Source organism: Saccoglossus kowalevskii, chromosome 1 (genome assembly GCF_978046115.1).
Source record: "Saccoglossus kowalevskii chromosome 1, keSacKowa6.1, whole genome shotgun sequence".
NCBI lineage: Eukaryota > Metazoa > Hemichordata > Enteropneusta > Harrimaniidae > Saccoglossus > Saccoglossus kowalevskii.
The window spans coordinates 7382654-7404705 of record NC_140641.1 but is presented as its reverse complement, the minus strand read 5'-3'; the positions used below and the strand labels follow the sequence as shown (position 1 = coordinate 7404705).

Here is a 22052-nt window from a genome sequence, read left to right as displayed (position 1 = left end):
CCACAGAATCACAGAGTGGCGCGGTGCTAAGAGAGAAGCGATATAGAACTAGTAGCAAAGAAAAGAAGTCACACAATGGGTTGTAAACGCACTGCTATGGTTGTATAGGGAATTGTTAGTGAATGGCGTGTTATGGGTGCTCTGTTTGATTGGGCAAATGTATTAAGGTAAATCCGAGTATTGACGCTCTCCCCAGGCTGTCCGATTGAGGTCTCTCTCAATCCATCTAAAACAAATAGCCCAACAAAGGTGGACAATAGCACCACAGGAAAGTGTATTGTCTTTTACAAAAGGTGACACTTGCTAAACTACATATGTAAGCACTTCACTTTACGACACCGTTGTGTGCGGACGAGACGATCATGCTAAACTGGGCGGCAAATATGCTCTGGTACTGCCAACACAGTTCCTATTGGATCTATCGTGCCATTGTCTAACTGTTATGCTCTCCTACTTTTAAACAATGTCCAATGCATTGTGTGTGAAAATGTGAAGCGTTTGTCAAAAGTTGTTATAAATCGGGTAATTATCAGTGTCTTCTGCCAGGGTGTCCTATTGTTTTGACTCATGTGATATCTGAGCCCCTCATTTGGTTTTAGACAATGAACGATGTTTAGAGCGATCGTTTCTTCTATTTTTGGAGGTACATTGAACAAGCAATTAAAGAGAATAAATCAAATATTTAATTATAACAGGGCATGACTGTAATGCTTTGCAATCGTCCCTATTGGTCACGGGCCCCGTTTAGTCCCAACTGTCAAGTTTGCCGTCTTTGTTTTTATAATGTCTTTACAATTCTGTAGCTGGTGTACACGGAGGCGCATGTTCTATTTTAGAGAATTGATCAATTAAATGCGAGTTTTCTTTTCAATTCGTTTAATTTTAAGGCACTTCAAAAACCATCGGGGCGTTTACAAACTTCTGAAGTGGCCATTGTCTCTAGGAATAGAACGTTTTGAAGGCCTCTTCCCAATGGCCAAGTGCCCTAACCCTTCTCCTCCCCCCTCACAAAAATCTCAATCGGCCCACTATATTTTTTTTCAAAAACTGTTTTGGTCTCTTATTTACACTCAAGTGGTTGGGAGTGAATACGTTTCTTATAATTTCTATACAGTTTAGCTGGAAGGTTGGCGTGTGAATACATTTCAGTGAATGACAATTTTCTGTGTTGATTTCAGTGTGTATGAAGCCGGTACTAATCACTGCCCTGTTACAATGGACGCTTTTGAGATCAGACAAAGACAGTGGCATGTGGAAAAGCTTCATTTAGTTCCACTCGACAAAAGGGATGCTCCTAAGATGGCAAAAAGACCTCTAAATAGTTGTATTTTAGTTCAGAATTTATTTTATTCTTCTTGTCTTTGCCCTGTTATCGTCAAGAGTAGCAGTAAACACAACGGCTTGGGTGGGCATACACTGTGTATGTCTTTCCATATTAGTCTATATGGACTAGGTTTGGCTTATTAGCCCCCTTAACGAGCAATGCCGTACACGGAGCGTAATAATGTTCAATTTAGCGTGTACCCTCGCATACAATACCCGACGACAAAAGTATGCTAATAGTAACAGGGTTCTGCAAGCGTGCCGACTATTTAACAAGCTCGGATTGCAAGGCAACAATGTCATCTACGGCAAATCAATAAAGCAAAAAAAAAGCAGAACAGAAAACGAGCGCATTTATTTAACCCACACAATAATAACGATGTAACTATTTTCCCAACATAGAGTTATTGATGTGCTATTGGTTTGAATGCAATACAGCATCGAAAAATGAAATTCACACACTACCGTGTACCTGTGCAGTTTACGCTCTTAACCGGCGTGTGGGGGGATGATCACAATACGGACAGTAATATTACCTTTATGGCTTTTATACGTTCTATACTAAATACAAAACTCGGCGTTGAAAAGCAGTGTGTTCAACCCCCTTCTCCATACGAGACATTCAACAAACCTAACCCCAAAGGACAGATGTGGTAATCCTTTAGGACACTGCTGGTCAGAGTGATATTGAGATTTCAATTAAGTTGTTCGCTAGAAAGGCGGAATAATGCGGAATAAAGACATGGGTGTTCGGGATATACCGCTCTACAGGCGTCACATCAGACCTGTGTCGCGTCTGGGTCGGACAGGTTTTAGAATAAAAAAAACTACACGGCTCAGCCCACTACTCAAAACCAGTGTAGCGTGCTGATGTGAATGGACGAGGGGTCCACAAGCAATCGAGGGATTGTTCGGGGGCAACCGCTTGGGAAATCGAGTACACTTGAGTTCTCCTTGGGAAGGCTTTATCTAACACAGCATGCTTGGTAAGAAATAGAAGAAAACGACAAGAGGAATGAAGTCGATGACAGCTTCGGATGTCTAGATCTATTATTACTATATAGGATTTAACTAACTAGGTTGGAATCTCAGCGGGTACCGCTCGTGGCAGTGCAATACGGATAAATGGATGGATATACGCACCCAAATATCACCGGCTAACATAGGCGGGCGGAAATACTGGTTTGAAATTGATTTGGCTTGGGGGTAATATACTAAGACCCAAACAAACGCCATGCTAACTGAAAGCAACTCTTGTGGATATTGTCAGCTCTCTGTAATCATTGTGTCATTACATTGTACGTAGGATTGCACGAGTTTACAAGTGTGGTTGAGTGAGCCCTTTGGGTAATCTAACAACTGACCCGTCGACGATTCAAGTATTGATTTTCCGTACAGGTGTACTGTGCAAACCACTTCAACCTATTTTTGATACTTCTCAAGTGGTTCTTCTCCCCGCCCCTTATTCGTTTCTTGTTGTTTATCGCATCCATCGCTCTCATTCGATTGGAACTCACGGCAATGTTTGCCCGATACGACACCGTGGGACATGATGATTATTCTCGATATTGTGGTCACTGAAGATATTTCTATACCGTGTAACCATATATAGTGAAGTACCATCGTTATTCAGTGGGAATATATCATTAATGCCATATACATAAATATAACAAAATTGACCACACATAATAGTTGTTTGAAACATAGTTTTTTTACTGGGAAAAACATCATTAAATTACAAAGTTGGAAATGGCAAAAATACTGCCTGTCCCTTTCGCTCTTTTTAAATAAATCGAAATTATGGTTAATGCTTTAAACCTGCTACATGTCAACTATGAAGAAGCTGACAGTTTGTTAATGGTCAAATCCAAGGAAAAAAACATGCGACACTAATGAAACACAACTTAAAATAATTAATATTAACATAAATGAAATACATTAGCCGTTTTAAAATATTTACATAAAAATTGATATATTTTGTGTAACTATGCAAACTAACAATAACTCTGTTATCTACACAATATACTAGTAAGGACACAATTCTAACGTTGGACAATGAACCAACGGTCCGCCAACGTTGTATAAAATATCTTGTTTGTTGTAAAAAGAAGATATATAAAATTATCATTAAATAAAATATATAGAATTATCCCATTTACAGAGAGTTTACTACACACATACAACTCTCATAACCATACCCGATACAGTACCCACACCACCCGGCACAGTACCCATGCCACCCGGCACAGTACCCATGCCACCCGGCACAGCACCCATACCCAATAAGACACATTCAGATCGACAAGTTGTATGGGTAACAAAACAGGTCGTAGGTGTGATTGAAATTACAACTACTTTCTGGCCTCAATTTTTTATTAAGTCGGCGAAATCCAATCGAATTCGGTGGTAATTAAAAGGAAATGTCAGGCGCTAAGGTGAACGCGTGGTAGATAAGAGGGAGATAGGACAGTTATTAACTGAAAACGACTGTCAAATCTGCCAATATTGCAGGTGTTGTACGCATAGCAACACAGAAGTATAGCAATACACCGAGCCAGCAAAACGATCATATGCGTATATCCGAGCGAATTTAGTAAATAAAAATTGATCGTGTTCAAAATTATGGTTATGGATATACTGAACTTAGGGGACACTTTTGAAATAATGTAACTAATTATAAAATTAACACAACATATAAGTCTTTATTAGCCAGTGTTATTATTACTGGATTCAACCAAAATATGATGGGAAAGATTAGAGATTCAACCTGGTGAGAGTTCGTCAATGTAAATCAAATAAATCATCAGTTTAAATAACTTGACTAGAATGTGTGATGCGAGGAAGACGTAAGAACGCAACATGCATCATATTAAGCATCGATATAACTGGTAAATGGTACAATAGTATTTTGGTTGGCACGATCCCCAAAATGCTTTCAATATCCGTATTTTAATTGACATTGAAAAACAATAAGGCGTGTTATTTGTAAAAAATGTCGACGTCGATATTAAATAATCGGCGTAAAATGGTGCCTGTTTAAATGACAATGTAACAAAATTCAATTTAGTATGTACTGAATAACGTCACTGTCAGCCGGGATTTAAATGGTGCGTCAGAGACGCCAATATTCTTGGCTGTTCATAACCTGTCAGGCTAACAGTACTGCTGATATTGCCTCTTTCTAATTTGACAGCGGCACATTTATAAACAGTGTCGATTTGTGTAAAGCGTTAATTGACAATTGAAATTGGTCGGAATTGTTATTTAATCACTATTTAGTTGTACCACAGGCTTTCAACCGCCAATTTCTCAACGTTTCCAGCTTTTCGTTTTATATTGTAAATTAATAACGTGTTATTCCTGGATAGATACTTTGTATTTACAACATTGGGCTGTTTTTATCGCATAGTAATTACGGCGTCTATCTCATGTGCGCTATGACATGTGACGGGCGTTTAATGTATCACGAACTAGAGAAAACAGTTTTTACCATAAATATTCCAAACATCGATCGTAAAAAGAAGTCACTGGCAAATGAACTCTGGAAAGTAACCGGGTGAAAATAGCCAAAAGGGTTATCATAATATTAAATAATAGCTGTTATTTTATAAATATCAACGCTATGTACTCTGTGTTATCAATCACAACTGACCCATTGCTTCGCGAAAGGAACTGGATGAAATCGAATGGAGACGGTTGAAGAGAATAAATAAACTTCTTCGCATATCAGCTTTGAAAGGCGACAAAGCCTACAAACGTATGAAAATATACTTTCGTTAAATTTTTCAGAATTAAGAATAAATGTTTTGTCAACATGATTCATTACATCGCAAGCTTTGAATAATATAATAAAATGCAAGAATGCATGTTCAATTTCAAACAACAAATGACTTCCCCAAAAAATATTGTTTCTGTTCAAATTGGTAACTTTTAAAACCAAATTTACTATATAAAAATAGTATTTATGTTAAAAAATCTCTGGTGTTCATTTGAAAGTTAACGAGATATGTTATCCCATTGCAAGAACGCATTCCGACTGGACAGTGTGATACAAAATGGCGGTTTTTGAAACATGCAAGTGGCGTTACCTACAATTCAGTCAGTTCGCTTCATCATTGTTTATTGCCGTGTGTTATTATAGTTTTTGGTATCACACCATATCTCTAATACGATGATGTCGTCGTTGTACTTGCCATTGAGTTTGGATGGCAGACTGATGAACTGTTCACCGGCGAGTGTTCGTTGCTGGGAGGAGTCGGCATCCCTGCCGCACTCTGGCAAACGTACCATTCACTCAAATTCGTGTGCGTCGGCGCTAGCGACGGCGGATTGGGAGCAAGAGGTAACGATGAAATACTGTGACCACCTTCCGATGTCTGTGGAGATATCAATGAGGTTGTGGAAGTGTCGTAAACGTTGGTTGGTGGCGGTGATTTTCCGTGTACCTTCATGTGCTTTCGTAGCGAGCTAGGGTGTGTATAGCTTTTATCACAGCCACGTACCTTACAGTTGTAGGGTTTGTCAGAAGTGTGCACGTGGGAGTGTTTCTTCCGATCACTGGAATTGGCAAACCGCCGATCACATCCATCGAACTCACACTTAAAGGGTTTCTCTCCTGTAAAATAACAAACAGACGTTAATATTATAACAACAAACAATAAAACAAGGACAGGCTGTTCAATTGTCGGGAAATGCGGAATCCATGTTTAATGTCATGTTAAACTAATCCCAATTTAAAGGCTTCCTTCGAAATCCACGCATAGCAGTTAGCACCACCAAAGGTTTTAAAATGATCGTAATCATATGCTATTACACACATTTCCTAGGAATCAGATAAAAGACCAATTGTGCAAATCCGATTTGTTGTTGGATTTACGCTGGCATTAGGGATAATCCGATTGCCCGAAGCCATATGCATAGTCAGCACCCATGCACATATGCAGCTGTAGTGATATACGACAGCAGCAAAATAACTTCCAGTCGACAATGTTTGTGTACTGAGCAGCGACACAGGGAATGACCGCACGGGGATTCTCAATGAACAACCAGCTTGCATCCTTAATAACACTGCCAATGCTGCTCGGGTGGTAAATTATTATAATACTTTTAGTGACTCGGTCAAGTTCGAAATTTTATTTAAAGTCAAAATTGTAATGCAGTATTTTAAATATTGGAAGCTAAGCCTAATTGGTGGTTTATTTGGTAGTGTTTGATAAATAGGATGGGCTATTTAATTGAAACACCGGAAGTACGAAACAAACTGTATGATAGACGCTTGTGAAGCTAAGATACAAAGAGACTTCCTGGTGAAAGCAAGCTGTATTTGGTGAGAATTTGTTTGGATGGAGTCTAACTTGCGGCAGAAATTAAACCGGGCTGGTTAACGAGTTTTCTGAAATTAATCAACATTTCAATCGAGCAATAATGTTTTCTCTCCCAAATAATCGATTCGACAGCCACGTAGTCACCAAGAATTGAACAAAGCATCATCAATATTTACTTTACTATTATAAACATTACTAACCTGTGTGCGTTCTTTTGTGAATCTTGAGATTCTCTGATCTTGCGAAGACTTTCCCGCATCCAGGAAACGGACAGGGGAATGGTTTTTCACCCGTGTGTACTCGTATATGATTAACTAACTTATATTTAGCTTTAAATGGTTTTAAGTTCCTTGCACAGTTTTGCCAATAACACGTATGATTGGTCTGTTCTGGCCCCCCTACGTGTTCAACAGTTATATGAGTAACAATTTCGTGCATTGAAGTAAAAGTTTTCATACACGATTTCTTTGGATTCGGTTGATCTTGGTCTATCCACAGACAACTTAGTTCTTGTTTTATCGGCTGTCTCATGTAACGGAAAAATGCACCAGGCCCATGAGGTGGATTCATGTTCATGTTCACATTCATGTTCATATTCATATTCATGTTCATGTGGTTCATATGAGGATTATGGTGAAGTTGAGGTGACGTGAGATGATCATTTCGTGGACTGGTAACTTGGTTAAATTGATCTGGTCGACCGTACATATCACTGGGAATAGTTAATCTCATCTGACTGTTCATATGATGATGGGATGCTCCGTGATGTGCGTTAGATTGGTCGTGGAGTCCTGGAAAAAGTACATGAGAACTTGAAGTACCGTCGGCGTGTCCATGAGGGACGTGCAAGTTACTGGTTGTTGGTACAAACATACTGTGGTGTGGAGCTGTGTTCGCTGCGAGACTTTCATGGGAGGCTAGACTGGTGCCCAGCGGTACTGCTGATCCCGTAAGATGTTCTCGCCGTAGGAGGAAGTCCCGACTAGCTGATAGCGCCTGTGCAGTGTAGCTGGTAACATGCCCGTGGTGAGCGTGGTGGCCGTGTGAATGGGGCACATAGCCGTTGGTTTGACTGTAATTCGACGTCGGTGCACAACTCGTTTCCGTCATCGGATGAGGTGGACTCAGTTTGAGTGCTCCCATGTGCGTCGCCTCCATACCATAAGGATTCAAGCCCATACCGGCGGCCGAGTCGCTAGTATCCGTTGAATGGTGTGCATGCGGCGCTAATCCAAATGTCGTCGACATCCCGTTAATATTTTGATGCGAAGTAACATCGACCAGTCTCAGCGCTGGATTTCGTTTGCTGAGACCGTGATCCATGTAGGTTGACTGCAGCGTCTCGGCAGTCATCGGTGATTTTTAACTGTGTTTCTAACCAGGAGAGCTACCTACCAAATGATCGTTCACTTTTGGAGAGAAGCAGTAAAAGTGTCCCCTCGTTCGCATGCAAACAGAGCTTGTTAGATGCCCAGCGTGAACGTATTACTGGTAATTATGGTCTCACACGATTGGTTGCTTTGTGTTGAGTGACAAGTTGACAGTTGATGAACCAATAGATGCTTTCATAGCGTCACGCGCATGCTCAATCGACGCTTATCTCATTTCATAGCGTTTCACCATGATTTGGAGATGTCATTCTGCGTCCCCTGCTGGGCAAGCCTTGTTTCAGTGTGATTGGATACGTGCGTAGACGAAAACTCCCCCTGCTCCCGAAGTCCCTTCACCCATGATGCTTCACCCATCCCAATATTCCAATGAATTGTATGTCAGAAGACATAAAGCGAAACACATATCACAGATAACACAGCGGTAATAAATTATTGATAAAAATGTTGTTTCATTTGAACGCTTAACATTCAACAAGTTTGTTTAGAAAGAACAAAATAAGTTGCTATTCAGATGGTCATAGTTGAGAAATCTTGAATTCACATTAGCGGTGAACGAAGCGCAAACACAAGCGCTTTCTTGTAGTACCGAGAGAGGCACGGTTCGCAAACAATATCTCTATAAATGTTCTAATAGGTACATTAACATCCCAATAAAACAATCAGAACTGCAGTTTTTCCGGTTCCGTGATTGCGATTTACAACATACAATGTTTGTGAAGTAAACACATATGGTATTTTATTTCGTTTTTATCTCTATTAAAATGACCGCCTATAGTTACGTCACTTTGAACACAGTGAGGAATAAGTTCATTTGGAGGGTCATTTTGTCCCGAGATACCTTCCCTAAACTTTGACATTCGGGGGTTTCTAACAAAATGCTGCTACATTAAGCTAAACAAAATAAAACCTTTGTATGCCTTTTCACAGTTTGAGTTGAGAGGAGGAGAAAAGTGTATTGCGTAACAATGAAAGCGACAATGTTCCCATTTGTTTACAAAAAATGGTGAGATACGGCCCTGCCTCCACCGTAATCATGGTTTATTTGCTTAACTGACAGCCTGCTTTGGACGTATGGGTCACTTCCCGTGGTTTCGTAATAAATAAATAAATAAACAAATAATGCATGGGGCAAGTGTGAATTTGAATAATCTCGGAAACCAGCACACGACAGTGAAATACTAGTAAATTGCAACGAGCTGATCGTCGCACTCTGCGACTCTTTTTATGTTTTCTTGTCTTTACCTAGAAAACAAGGTGTTGATTTAGTATGTTCCGCTCCGAAGTAACCATCTGGAATTCCAAAACCAGAAGGTGAACAGACGTAAGACGAACCAGCTGACATGGGAGGGGCTCTTCCCATACTTATCTTTTAATTACTACCATCCGGTAGTAATATACAAACACGGACGAATCATCTTTTCTGAACTGTGCTGGGGTTTTGTCAACTTTTCTGCACAACCTTGAGAACTACTTCCTGGTTAAACATCACTAACTCGAACAAGGTTATATTCATCAATACGTCTAAACTTGCAACAAAATGGATGACTTCGCATATAGGTATTTCCACCACATAGACAAAGGGGCAGTTTTACCAATATTTTGAAGTGAGAATGGAAAAGTTTAGCGAGAAGAACGCCTAGTGTCAGTTGGCCCTGCCCCTACCCAGCGGGGGATGTTTACTTTCCCTCACAATGCAAATTAATTAACAACTCTCGTAGTAAAGTTGTAACACGTCAATGTGACGGACAGCCCGGGCAGACAAAGGAAACCCAACCCACCACTCAAATTAACCAGCGGTTGTGTTGGCACAAAAATGTTTTTCACTGTCCATACAATAGGGTGACATTACGAACCAAGGGCCTTCCAAAGGGAACCTCGTTCACCCCATACAGACAGACTACAAAACGCACAATACGGATAATTTAAGCTATTAGCATTTCACACGTTAACACTACCGGACGGTCGCAATGTGACTATGAATTCCTTGTATTTTGTAAGAAGACTATAGGCACTATGATGTCAGTTTAACGAGTGAACGTACTGTAGTCATTCTCAAATTGTAAGCCTCCAACGTAACGGGCGCCATCAATTGCCACGGACAAATAAGATACGAAACAATTAAACCCCATCCCATAGGCAACACTGATTAATAAACATGTTTACAAGTGGAAGAAATAGATAAAATGTCATATTCAACAAACATATGAATTTTATATTTATGTAAGTTGACCTATCTAAAGTTGTGACCCACAGCTTAGTTTTTATAACAGCCACTGGGTATCCGTTTTGGAAAGAATGTAAACCAGTATGCCCCTAATTCAAATAAACTATCTGTAATCAGACTAAGGACCATCTGGATGGCGTGTTGACAGTTGTGTCTTCAATCACGTTAGTTTTGCAGTGATCTATGTAAAATCTACATATATTTTGGCATACTCCCTGCCACCGTAGAATAACATTTCTGAGCTTTTTGCATTCTGTCAACCGAGTGGTCAATGTATAATCTAATATTTTGCGTGGATAACGTAAAAAACGACGTTATAATAATAACCTTTGAGGCGCTACATATTAGGGATCATGGTATTAGGTTGAGTAGCTATCAAACTTCCCCGCCCAAATCCCACCCCAAGTTTCTATTTTTGATTGGACCAAGCTACTTCATACACAAAGTCGTTGCGATCACCTGAATTTGGAAATTGTGTGAAAATGATGCCTTTGAATGAAAAGCGCAACTAGTTCCCACTCTTACGTCACGGTCCATTGTTTTGAGTTCATTCAGGCGTTCATTAGCTTATTATGTTATATTTTGTTGTTCTTTGAATGTTCAATTTAATTGTGTCCACTGCACTTGACTAACAGTTATGCATGAAGTATTAAATATCAACACGAAATAAAAGCGTTATTGAAAATGAAACAACAAGATAAAGCTAAATGTGTTAAAAACCAGGTTAAATCAAGTCTGACTGCGAACCTAGTTAGCATCAATCAAACCCTCACACCACCTAGTGTCGCCTAACAAAAACAACTGACAAAGGAGTGGAACTTTGACTGAAATATATATATGTATTTCACTACGGAGCGTGCAAGTCACATATTTCTCAGATGAAAATGTTTCAAGAGTAACGAAATATTGATTTGTGATAATTATAATATATCGGCGGCGACGGTGGTGGTGGTGTTCGTTATGGTAATATACTAGTCTATCAAACTTAACGTTATTCAATGTGCTTGGATTTCCTATATATATATATTCCATTTGCCTCGACTCATGCCGCTCTCGTTTCAATTTTAATGACTGCTTTTACGGTAAGTATTAAAATAGGGAGGATCGGTACAAGAAAAGGGAAACGACGGATACAAAAAAGCTCGGGAAATACATTATGATTGGCCCATCATCTCATGGCTCCATTTTACGAGTGATTTTTACTTAAAGCGTTCTTCGCCACAGGAACAATCCGGTTAATGTTGTTTGTCTTTCATACTCGGAGGCTTATCTCAAATATAACTAACCGTACACCTTGTCCAATATAGTTGGCGCACTCACGTTGACCAAATACGCTTACTTTAATAATCCCTTAAATTCCTAATCAAAAACACACAAAACTACATCTCCGGTGTCTGGGTGGATCATTTTGTTATTCTGTTCAATTTCAGGACAGCAAATTGATGGAAAACGAATGGCTGCTGTGCCGAGGAAATGAATAAAGATGGCGGGAAACACTAGACTAGCGAAGTTGATCTCATACAAATCCCGGGGCAGTCTAAATGCGTTTGGAGATGCATTCGCCCTTTGTCATTGAGCATCTTTTTTCCTGGTGGCTTCAGGGAAGAAAAATCTTATATAGAATGGGCCGATTACAGCTCAGTATTGTTGCCAGCTTTTGGGTAAATTGCGCGAGCGTAGGAAAAGTGCTTTTTCTTCACTTGTCACTCTCACAAATCAATGTTGCCCCGGGCTGGCGAGTCAATTTTCCAGTGGCGGAATAAAAATAAGCGAATAGGAGTACATTTTTTTGGGAAAAAAAGAACGGTGCCATAAATCTCGTTAATAGTTGTTATTGAAAATGGCAAATGGTTTTAAATAAGGTATATCCAGATAAAGGAGTTACAGAGACTACTCCCATGTCGTCACATTGAAAGAACTATTACCTGTGGCTCTTTGCACAACAGCAGTACTTAAACCGAGAGTCAGTGGCCGCTGCGGGGCCCAATGCAAATCTCTACGTATTCTTACAGCGCGGAAATATCACGGAAAGAAAAAAATGACATTACAGTAATTAGGTATGCAAATTAGTTTGCGGCGGGTAATTATATTTGTCTCGTGAAAGCTAGCATTTATAGGCTTAACAGGCAGGACCGTGACGTGAATCAAGACTGTGGCGTACTCATACCCTATATATATATGCTACACGTATTCATGTAACACGCTTCGTATAAAGCAGTTACAATACAAACATACAACGACATTTTTTTTAAATACTAGTAGCAAATTTAAAGCTTTACGGGTTATATAAAATAACGAAATGTATCTGGCGATGTTAGGCTTACGATAGCCGATGACGTATATATTGAGGTAGGAACAATCCAAATTCATATTCCGCTCCATCGTTCACTGTTATGTATTTCAGTCACGGATGAAACTCAGAAAACGTGTAAAACATTGGGTGAACGAATAGTGGCAAGAATCGTGCTGATATTCGATGATTTGTCAAGTATCCTGCACACAAAGAGTGTTTGTAATATCGCCAATTATTGAAATCGAAGAGCAAGTCATATTAATTATGTTTCCTGTAGTAAAATCAACAACTAATGAACATTGCAGCAAATCCAAAAATTGAAACGCACCTGCACTTTATTGGGCCATATAATAGCATGGTCACGTGCTCAAAGTACGCTTTACCACAAGGCAAGCCGGGGAAATGGCCTAACACGGACTAATCCAAAACCCCGTAATTCGTCTGAAACTTTAATAAAATTGCGGGAGACCTTTCTTTCCTATGTTTTTATAAGTGTGCAGCTTGAAGGCCAGGGCATTTATGCGATTCAAAATGGCGACTGGTATTTAAGTGTATAACAGTATAAGTAACATTAAGGGTAATTTGGATAGGAAATCTTCTTTGGCACAGCGTGCCTTACACTCGTGGCGACCCTCCCCCACTGAGGACTGTGCAGTATAGACGCATTCAAATACAGTCATGAATAAATATGCTGCTGAATTCACAAAAATAAAACGCATTAAAATACTTTTCACCGTTAAATTGGTGCCAATATATGTTATCAAATTGAGAGATGCTTAAACTATACACGGCACTATTTGACAATATAAAGACCGCATCCCATCCAGATCAGTTTCTAAAACTCATACGAAAAGGCTTTACCTGTTTCAAATCAAGAGACAGCGTGAATTCTAATTGGGGACAGAATCGCGAGACACGCTACTGGAACCATCCAATCTAAAAGTAAAACAAACAAACGTAGTGTCGACCATCATGTCAAACTCGTTAGACTCTGGTTCTAATTAAAATATATTCAACTAAATATGATTATACGGCTAGAATGACTAGGGTAAAATATAAGTTTCGATTAAAACGAAAAGTGACAGAAAATCTGACGAAGCGGACATTTTAATTCAGATTTCAAACGTTTGCCTGCGACAAAATAACATACCGTCCCGCAAGGGGAATAGTTATTTGGTTGCCATGACATCGCTTTCATACTCGTATAGGGAACAATGTAATACACGAATACATTTTGGAAGTGTTAAACGAGCAGATCGCAGCTGGAATTTATGAGATAAAGCATGCACACAATCGACGATTACCACATGAACACGTTATACGAGAATTCGTAATTCATTTTAAAATATTGTTGTCAATATGTTATTAAATCATCTAATATGTAGAGAGACATATAAGTAGTAATTGTCCTGCACTGTTGTCGGGTGGTTTCACATGAGAAGGACGAAATAAACAAGTAAAAAGAAATATATCATAATGCGGATACGATACATGCTTACGTATAAAGTTCATGTACCACCAAACTGTATACATAATTGTTAGTACAGCAAATTTAATTTCAATCTTTATCTCCAATGGTTGTATCATTTATATATGTGTAACACCCTTCTCATTTCACGTCTCTGTAGAATACTTAAAAACGAAAAAAAAATGAAAATCCAGATTTTAACAGAAAATTAATTAATTAAACCGTTTATCATCATAATGTGGCCATTTTTTGGCAACTGAATTAACTTTATTTGTTTCAATACAAGTATTTCCTGCTTTGGAAATAACAATAATAGAGAGCTTCAATTGGGTAACACTAAATCGACATTTTGTTAATCAGTGAATATGAGCGTGAACAGGACATGGCGTTTGTTTTTTCGTGACATTCTAAGCGTTTTTTTTTTATAAGACGAAATATTGAATATCAGAAAGGTAAGCATAACACAATGCAATATAATATTTCAAAATAAATATACCATGTAAACTAGTGTCGTGAACACACAGATTAGTAAAGATTTGAAAACCATTGTATACATTGGATAGAAAGAAGTACACACGATGCCAATAACCAAATAAATTCCGGAATGTATATCATTGTCTGAATATAGCATATTGATTCAACTCCACAGTCTACGTCGATCATGCCACTAAGAACCAGCCACGTGTGGTAGACTAATAGCCAGATATAGGTCGCTCGGGGACTGTTAAATTTAATGGGCTTAAATCCTTATTAAATCACCTCAAAAGTGGATTTATTACCTTTAAAGATAGTAGATAAACTACAGGGAATCCCATTCACCACTGGATTACAGATAGACTGAGAATAACATAATAACGAGTCAGAATTCGTCCAGACATCAGTAGCTAAAAAGATACAGTGTGATTATGTTTTCAATCACCATGATAAATTGAAATAATTTTTAGTTGGTCGATGATTTTTTTATACGACTCGCAATCAAAATATTCATGAAAATATTTAATTGTTGGGCTTTTCTGTTAAACCAGTAAGTGATATGTACTGCTCTCATGGTAGTGATATGAAATATTATGCTAAGTAAAATACAAAATATCTGCTTACTATAAAAACATAGTGAAATTGTACCCAAATGTGTCGTTAGTGAAAAAAACAAACATCATTATAGATTTGTTCGTTTATATCAATGAAAATGTTAAGTAATTCATCATGAATTGTGCTTTCACGCCACTAGGTACATGGTACATGGTCTTGCTTGTCTGTTGTACCAGCGATCCGTGAAAACGACAAGGAAAACAATGTACCTAGACGTTTTCGAAAAGCAACATGTGAGACGTGACAACGGAGTTTTATTTTCACTGTTATAAAATCTGAAGATCTTTTAGGCAATGAAGGGATTGTTTAACAGCTACAACTAGGATCAAATAATTGACTGATATGTCTATCTGCGTCGAGTCGAGTCTTCGGATTGTGCGCGTTAAACTTTATTACAACAACCCATTAAGTAAACAACCATGCAAGTGTTGATAACGCAGTTAATTGAATTTTATAATTAACGTTAAATTAACTACATGAATAAATGAGTGAGAATTCGTTTTAGCGATGCAATTATCACTGCGAAAGGACATGATTTTTTACTTCTAAAACAATCTGGAAATATTAAAATACAAAACGTTTTTATATTGTTTTAATAAACTTGAAGAAATGCAAGAGGTGGTGATCATTGTCTGTTATTGTACATGTTTTACCATTTTACTAAATTTATGAAGAAGGACATGCTTCGAACAGACCGGAGGAATAACAACCACAAATCTACGTAGACGTAAATCAATCAAATGAAAAAAATATACCACAGTATACCACATGACGTCACATCTAATCTACATATAATTTGAATTATGTTACTAACATTTGTACTGCCATGATGACATCCCGGGACAATGAATTGTGTCAGTTTAAATATTCACAAACTGCCTCGGCGAGTACGGGATCGTGCAGCCTTGGAGTGACCCTGACCTTCTATACAGCAGGAATGGACAACTGTGATTGCTCAATATCCCACGCGATGCATCCTGGGTAATCAATGTATCATTGAGACTACGTTACAACAGTTTGGTATTTCCCCCACTACCCATAATTCACCCCGGTTATGCGAAACGGAAAGACCACCGCAAAAAAATCTTAAATAGTTTCAGGGAATTTTGGTTGCAGAACTTTAACCGGAAGTGACGTATTATACAGGAGTACCACTGTACACACATATATGGAATACAGATAAACGTTGTTGCTAGTTATAACAGATAACAGGCAGTAACCTGGGATCACGACTGTAAATTAGTTTTTAAAATTAAAAAAATGGCGTATTAGAGGATTTCGTACTTCCGTTTCCAATGTCAATGCCTCTGTCGTAATCGTGCACTTCAAAGTCAGGTGCCTGACAGACGAGCGTCAAAACATCATCACAATTAAGCCGCTGTTTTCTTTGAAACCGAAATCCAATTTTACCCAATTTTACAGGTGCCATTCAACATGGCGGACAATAGAGGTCAGAGGTTAGCAGTAATCCAGCAATATTTTAATATCGGAAGTAGTTTTCTGCAGACTTCTATTGTGTCTCTAGGTGTCACAAATTATCCGTATTTTGAAACTCAGTGAACACACTTCTGCAAATCATCACCATACACGTGTCCGCTCCATTTTTTTTTGCTCAGGGAAATGCTCTGTTACCATTCCCCGCCAATACCAGACTAAATACAGAACGTGACAGAATACATCACAGAGACGGAGTATACCACAAGAGACAGAAAACATCACGCGAGACGGAATAAATGACGCGAAGCGAAATGCATCGCGGGGAACGGAATACATCACATCCTTACGAAGTGAAATTTTCTAAAAAATAATGAATGACAAAATGTCGTAATTCTAAACTAGGAACAGAGATGATGTCAAATTATTTAACAAAGTAAGAGTCATATTCATAGTTCATATTGACCATTGCTTGCGCATAGAAAGTATACCAATACACATTATATAATACTAGTAGCTAGATTACGGAACATATCACGTGACATCGACACACAATGTTGTAGTTTTGGAAAAAGATGAAATATGACTGTTATTATAAACGAGCTTCGGATTTGTTTGCGATCACCGTGAGTATGAAATGACGTGAAAAGATTTTACAATTCCAGATATTGTCGCATCGAATTTTACGAAATATTAGTACAATATATGTTTGTTGAGGTTAGACACTAAAACAAAATATATTTTGAGACATGCCCCTCCCATCCGACCCGTTTATATCGGCGAGTTACGTGCACACGTAGCAAGCAGAGACAACCCAGTATTACTTCTACTAAGAATACAGTGTCCGTAGCATAGTTAATGTTTAACTATTTCATCCCTGTATATATTGAGAGCACCTATTTCTGACAAAAAATTCAATTTGGGTAAAATGTAGAGACGGCTAATAGACGAAAATAGAATAATGAGCCTGGTCTAGGTTTCCCATTGAAATTAAATGAAGTAGGGAGTAACATGTTGTACAATTCCCCACCCGTTCTCTCAGTCCTAAAAGTGGTTATTATTAAGAGGAAAATTACAGCAAATTTCAGCAATCATTGACGGTGACAAATTGTAGAAAAGTGTCTCAAAACATCTTTCATTTCCGCCATGACAAAGAGCGAGTGTTTCACACGAGTCTTGGCTACGAATGGTTTAGACCACGCCTGATAGTTTATATGGCCTATTGTCAACATGGCCGACAACATAATCACTCCAGTACGTCGCTCTTTGAGAATACCGGCCAATAGTATTCCAGTATACCAACGTCCATTTTATGTTATCACGCTAAAGAGAATAATAATCGTACGACTCAAATGTAATTGTATCCCCAGGTCGTTCAAATTGGTATGCTTTTGTTCACCCCTTTGCTAACTGCATACAGCAACGAAATTAAAGGTTTTCAGCTATATTCATGAGTATAGTTAACCAATCTAGACACTGTATCAATGAGCAACAATCTATGTATTCTGTCCCAAATAATTAAATCGTGGTGTCGTAACGCATACTGTATGAAGACTGATCATGATCACCTCAATATTCATAGAGACTTTTACTCTGATTACAAAGCCGACTAAGTAATACCACTTAAGTGCACCTTGCTCATCTTCTCACATTACTTTCTATTATATCCCAAATTCCTCTATCATACCGAATATTAGCATAATTCCTCAAGATGAGGTGCCTTTCTTTTCCCACGGAAATTGAGGGAAATCATCGGCGGCGAGGGAAGGAAAGGTATTGCCACTTTGCAATATTATTAATTTGTAAAAGAAAAAGTAAAATAGAAATAGAGAAGGATATTGTACCGAATCATTTTATCAGTCGACTTAACGGGCGCGGAAAGTAATATATTGTATCACATGAATAACACTGATAACCTGGTAGCTCTGAGCTAAACACGTGGTTTTTATACGGAATGGACGATACTTCAAAAGTATTGACAATCAAGACAGTTTTTCTTCGATTTTCCAAAAGTCGTGTTATTTGTTGTCCAGGCACTATGCCGGCGTGGATAACTTTGGCTAAGCTCGTGTTTGTTGGCGAGTCTCAATAGTGATAACAATATATAGTTAGTTAGCGTGTTTTGCTGTATAATGTACAAACGGATTATTGTACCAATCAAGGTTAATAAACACCCTCACGACGTTGCATTGTAACAATTACACTGTTTAATATTAAATTTTAATTAATTTCAATAATATCTGTTTCTGTCTTGAATGGAATTATGTTTGTTGATGACACACTATTGATCAATGACCTTGTTTATTTCATGTTCATTGTGAGTTTCTTTTTCCCACGATTTTCATTGCCATTCCATTCTGTATATCGGAACGAATTTGAAAGTCAATAATCGCATTACAGTGTGGCCAATAGTATCCGGGAGATACAATTGCATTTTGAAATAATCTCAAACCAAATGTAGAAAGATCCATCCAAAATTTAGATACTATCTTGAAAAGTCGGATTTCAAAAATTCAGTCCTTGAACAGTTCCCGGCGAGCCTTCAAAACCCCGGTGTGTGGAGGCACCCGTTGGAGCCTGGTGATCTAGCTATCTAGAAACGTCTTACAGGTACTATACACGGCCTATACAACTGCAATTGAGATCAGACGAGGACGAGTAATTTTGAATAAATAAATAAATAAATAAATAAATAAATAAATAAATAAATAAATAAATAAATAAATAAATAAATAAATAAATAAATAAATAAATAAATAAATAAATAAATAAATAAATAAATAAATAAATAAATAAATAAATAAATAAATAAATAAATAAATAAATAAATAAATAAATAAATAAATAAATAAATAAATAAATAAATAAATAAATAAATAAATAAATAAATAAATAACACATGGTAAGTATCATGTAAGTATCATCTTAGACGGATAAAGGGGAAGAAGAGACAATTAAACTGCAAGATAGATAACACACAGACTGCTTCAAAGTAAACATCAAAAAGAATTTTTCCCAAATAGTATCAACTCGTTAAAAGCCATGTATATTTGTTTTCTATTATGGTAAACTATGTTAGCTGTATCAATGTATAGTTGCCTGGATACGAACTGACTTAAACATTACGTTCAATTGTAATGGCGAGCTCACTTTTCTATAATATAATACAGCAAACCTTGGAGTTTGCAAATCAGTTGAACTCTTAACAGTATGTTGAATAACAAACATTTCAACTCATTTTCCAAAAAAGCATAATTAGTATATATTTCTGGTAATACATTTTTAGGCTTCGAGGCAGTAACCATGGCAATGCAAATCGCCAATTAAAATTGCGAAGTTGAAAGTAGAATGGGGTCTTGGAAAGAAAACGTTAATAACATATTTTGGCCATTACTTGATCGATCACACTCATTAGCCCATTCTTTGTAAGCGAGTCGGCACGGTGTGATGCGATTCACCATGATGCAGTTAGAAATGGAACGAAAGAGGACCGAGGGGGGCAGAAAGCTAAGCAATTGAACTCATATGACTACTATAGAGAAAAGGTAATTGCAATAAGAAACCATGCTGCTATACTCATTCAATTCTTTTTCGCTGCCCAGGTATATCGTATAAACCTTTTGATATCGCGCAGGGACACAAGAAGCCGGCAAATCTAGAACCCGCTATGGAATATATAAGGCAAGAGTTCCACAAAATTGAGAACGAATGTCTAATGGTGGTGTGGCTAGTTCTACTCAGACATCCAGGGGTTCTTTTGTTGTGAGAACCTACGAGGCCCAAGAGGATCTCCACAGGTGACACTTATATTAAGATTTTAATATAAGCTACGTGAATCCAGTATTGTCGCCTGAACGGAGTCCCACTTTATTGAACGTACATGTAATGGCGAAATGCACTCGTTTCGTTTCGACGAAAAAATGAATACAAGTGAAAGTTGCGGAAACAACTTTAGAAATTGGTGCCGCCGATCCCAGCCCACCCGAAAGACCATAATAACCTCTTGAGACTTACAGTCTATTTTCTTTACAAGGAACGACCATTTGATTAACAATAAAAACACCTCTTGAGCATAAATAGGCATTGTGCCATAATTGTACGTGCCTCAAATCAATGTGGTTATGACGTACATACGACCACCTTTAATTATATTTAATTTTGTTGCCGTTTTTTTAAAAAAAATAGTCATGACTGAGAAGCAACAACGGAAAACTTCCAAAAGACCCATTCGATGACGCCAACCTATTTCGCCAGGCCACATCGAGAAAACTTCTCAGTAATTTACGTATCAATATCCGGGACATTCTCACCATCGGCATGACATCCTTTGTAGTTGTTCAATACCTGTCACCTTCGTTAACTTTTTAGTTGTATATACCTTGTTGGCTATGTGTGACAAGCGACGGGAGTTTGGTAAGCTCTATTCATTTACCAGTTAACCCGGCGCCTCGGTTCTTGCCGTCCATTATTTGAGGTGACGGTGATCCAAGACGGCCACTTGACTCTTTGTAGATGACACAAACATACCAGTCACTGATATTGGTTAAACGCTATAATTGACGCCAATCATCACGGACTGACGGACAACTAGCCGTAAGGTGTTCCAACCCCAATCACCATGAAATGACGGGCAACCACCCGTAATGTGTGCCAACTAAAATAAACTCGCCATGAAAACACATAGGATATGTAGTTCTATCTTCGGGATAATACAATGATCAAATTGTATCAGAGAATATTCATTTTACAACTTGAAACTATCTTGCAATATTGGACTTTTGTTTGCTGCGTGTAACACAGTGATAATAAAACAATATTATGTAACAGTTAAAAGCTTAATATTGATGCGCGGTATTATTTGGATAATCCCCAAGTGACCATGGAAAGACGAAACACTCTCACGCATGACGCAGTGTACTGAAAATCTCACTAATTTTTGTCACGAATAACAGAAACTTGATTGTACAAAAAATACAATAATTCACAGTCGTACGTAAAGCTAGTTTACAACCCAGTATAAACGCGGAAACAAATGTCCACTATGATAACATTTATTCGTACACACTTACGTATTTCATAGTGGAACAACAATGGACACAACATTACAGGAATGAAACAATGAAAAAAAAAACGCTAATAAAAGTCCAATAGTAGGACAAGCTACAAAAACACAAGCACTCAAAATGAATAGATTGGTTGATATTGTACACCCCATGACATCACTGGCACTACTTTAAATTGATTCCGAGACGGTAAAACTAGCAAAAACAAAATATTATTTAATTGAATGGTTCAATAATGTCAACGGTGTACGAACACTGATTTGTTAGTTGAATCAATGTCCTTCCTATATAAATACATACGCAACAAACGGTGTACGGTTTTCAGTTGTATTGATTCCCAAATATTTCTCAAAATTAAGCACGATGTCGAGAGTTAATATCTTGAAGAAATAATGTAAATTGGATGATATAAGACAACCCTTATTGTGTATCAAATAATATAG

The 22052-nt window shown here is 37.9% G+C and overlaps 1 protein-coding gene and 1 long non-coding RNA gene across 2 annotated transcripts in view; both read right to left on the bottom strand.

Annotated features, from left to right (window-relative positions):
• LOC144362076 (uncharacterized) overlaps positions 1–22052 on the bottom strand; it is a 51541-nt gene that overhangs the window by 17069 nt on the left and 12420 nt on the right. The gene's annotated exons all lie outside the window — the stretch shown is intronic.
• Positions 3016–8093, bottom strand: zic1 (Zic family member 1 (odd-paired homolog, Drosophila)). Its single transcript, NM_001164958.1, is given in 3 exon segments — positions 3016–3554; positions 3597–5938; positions 6848–8093. Coding segments are annotated over 2 exon segments (1605 nt in total). The 5' UTR covers positions 8001–8093; the 3' UTR covers positions 3016–3554; positions 3597–5486.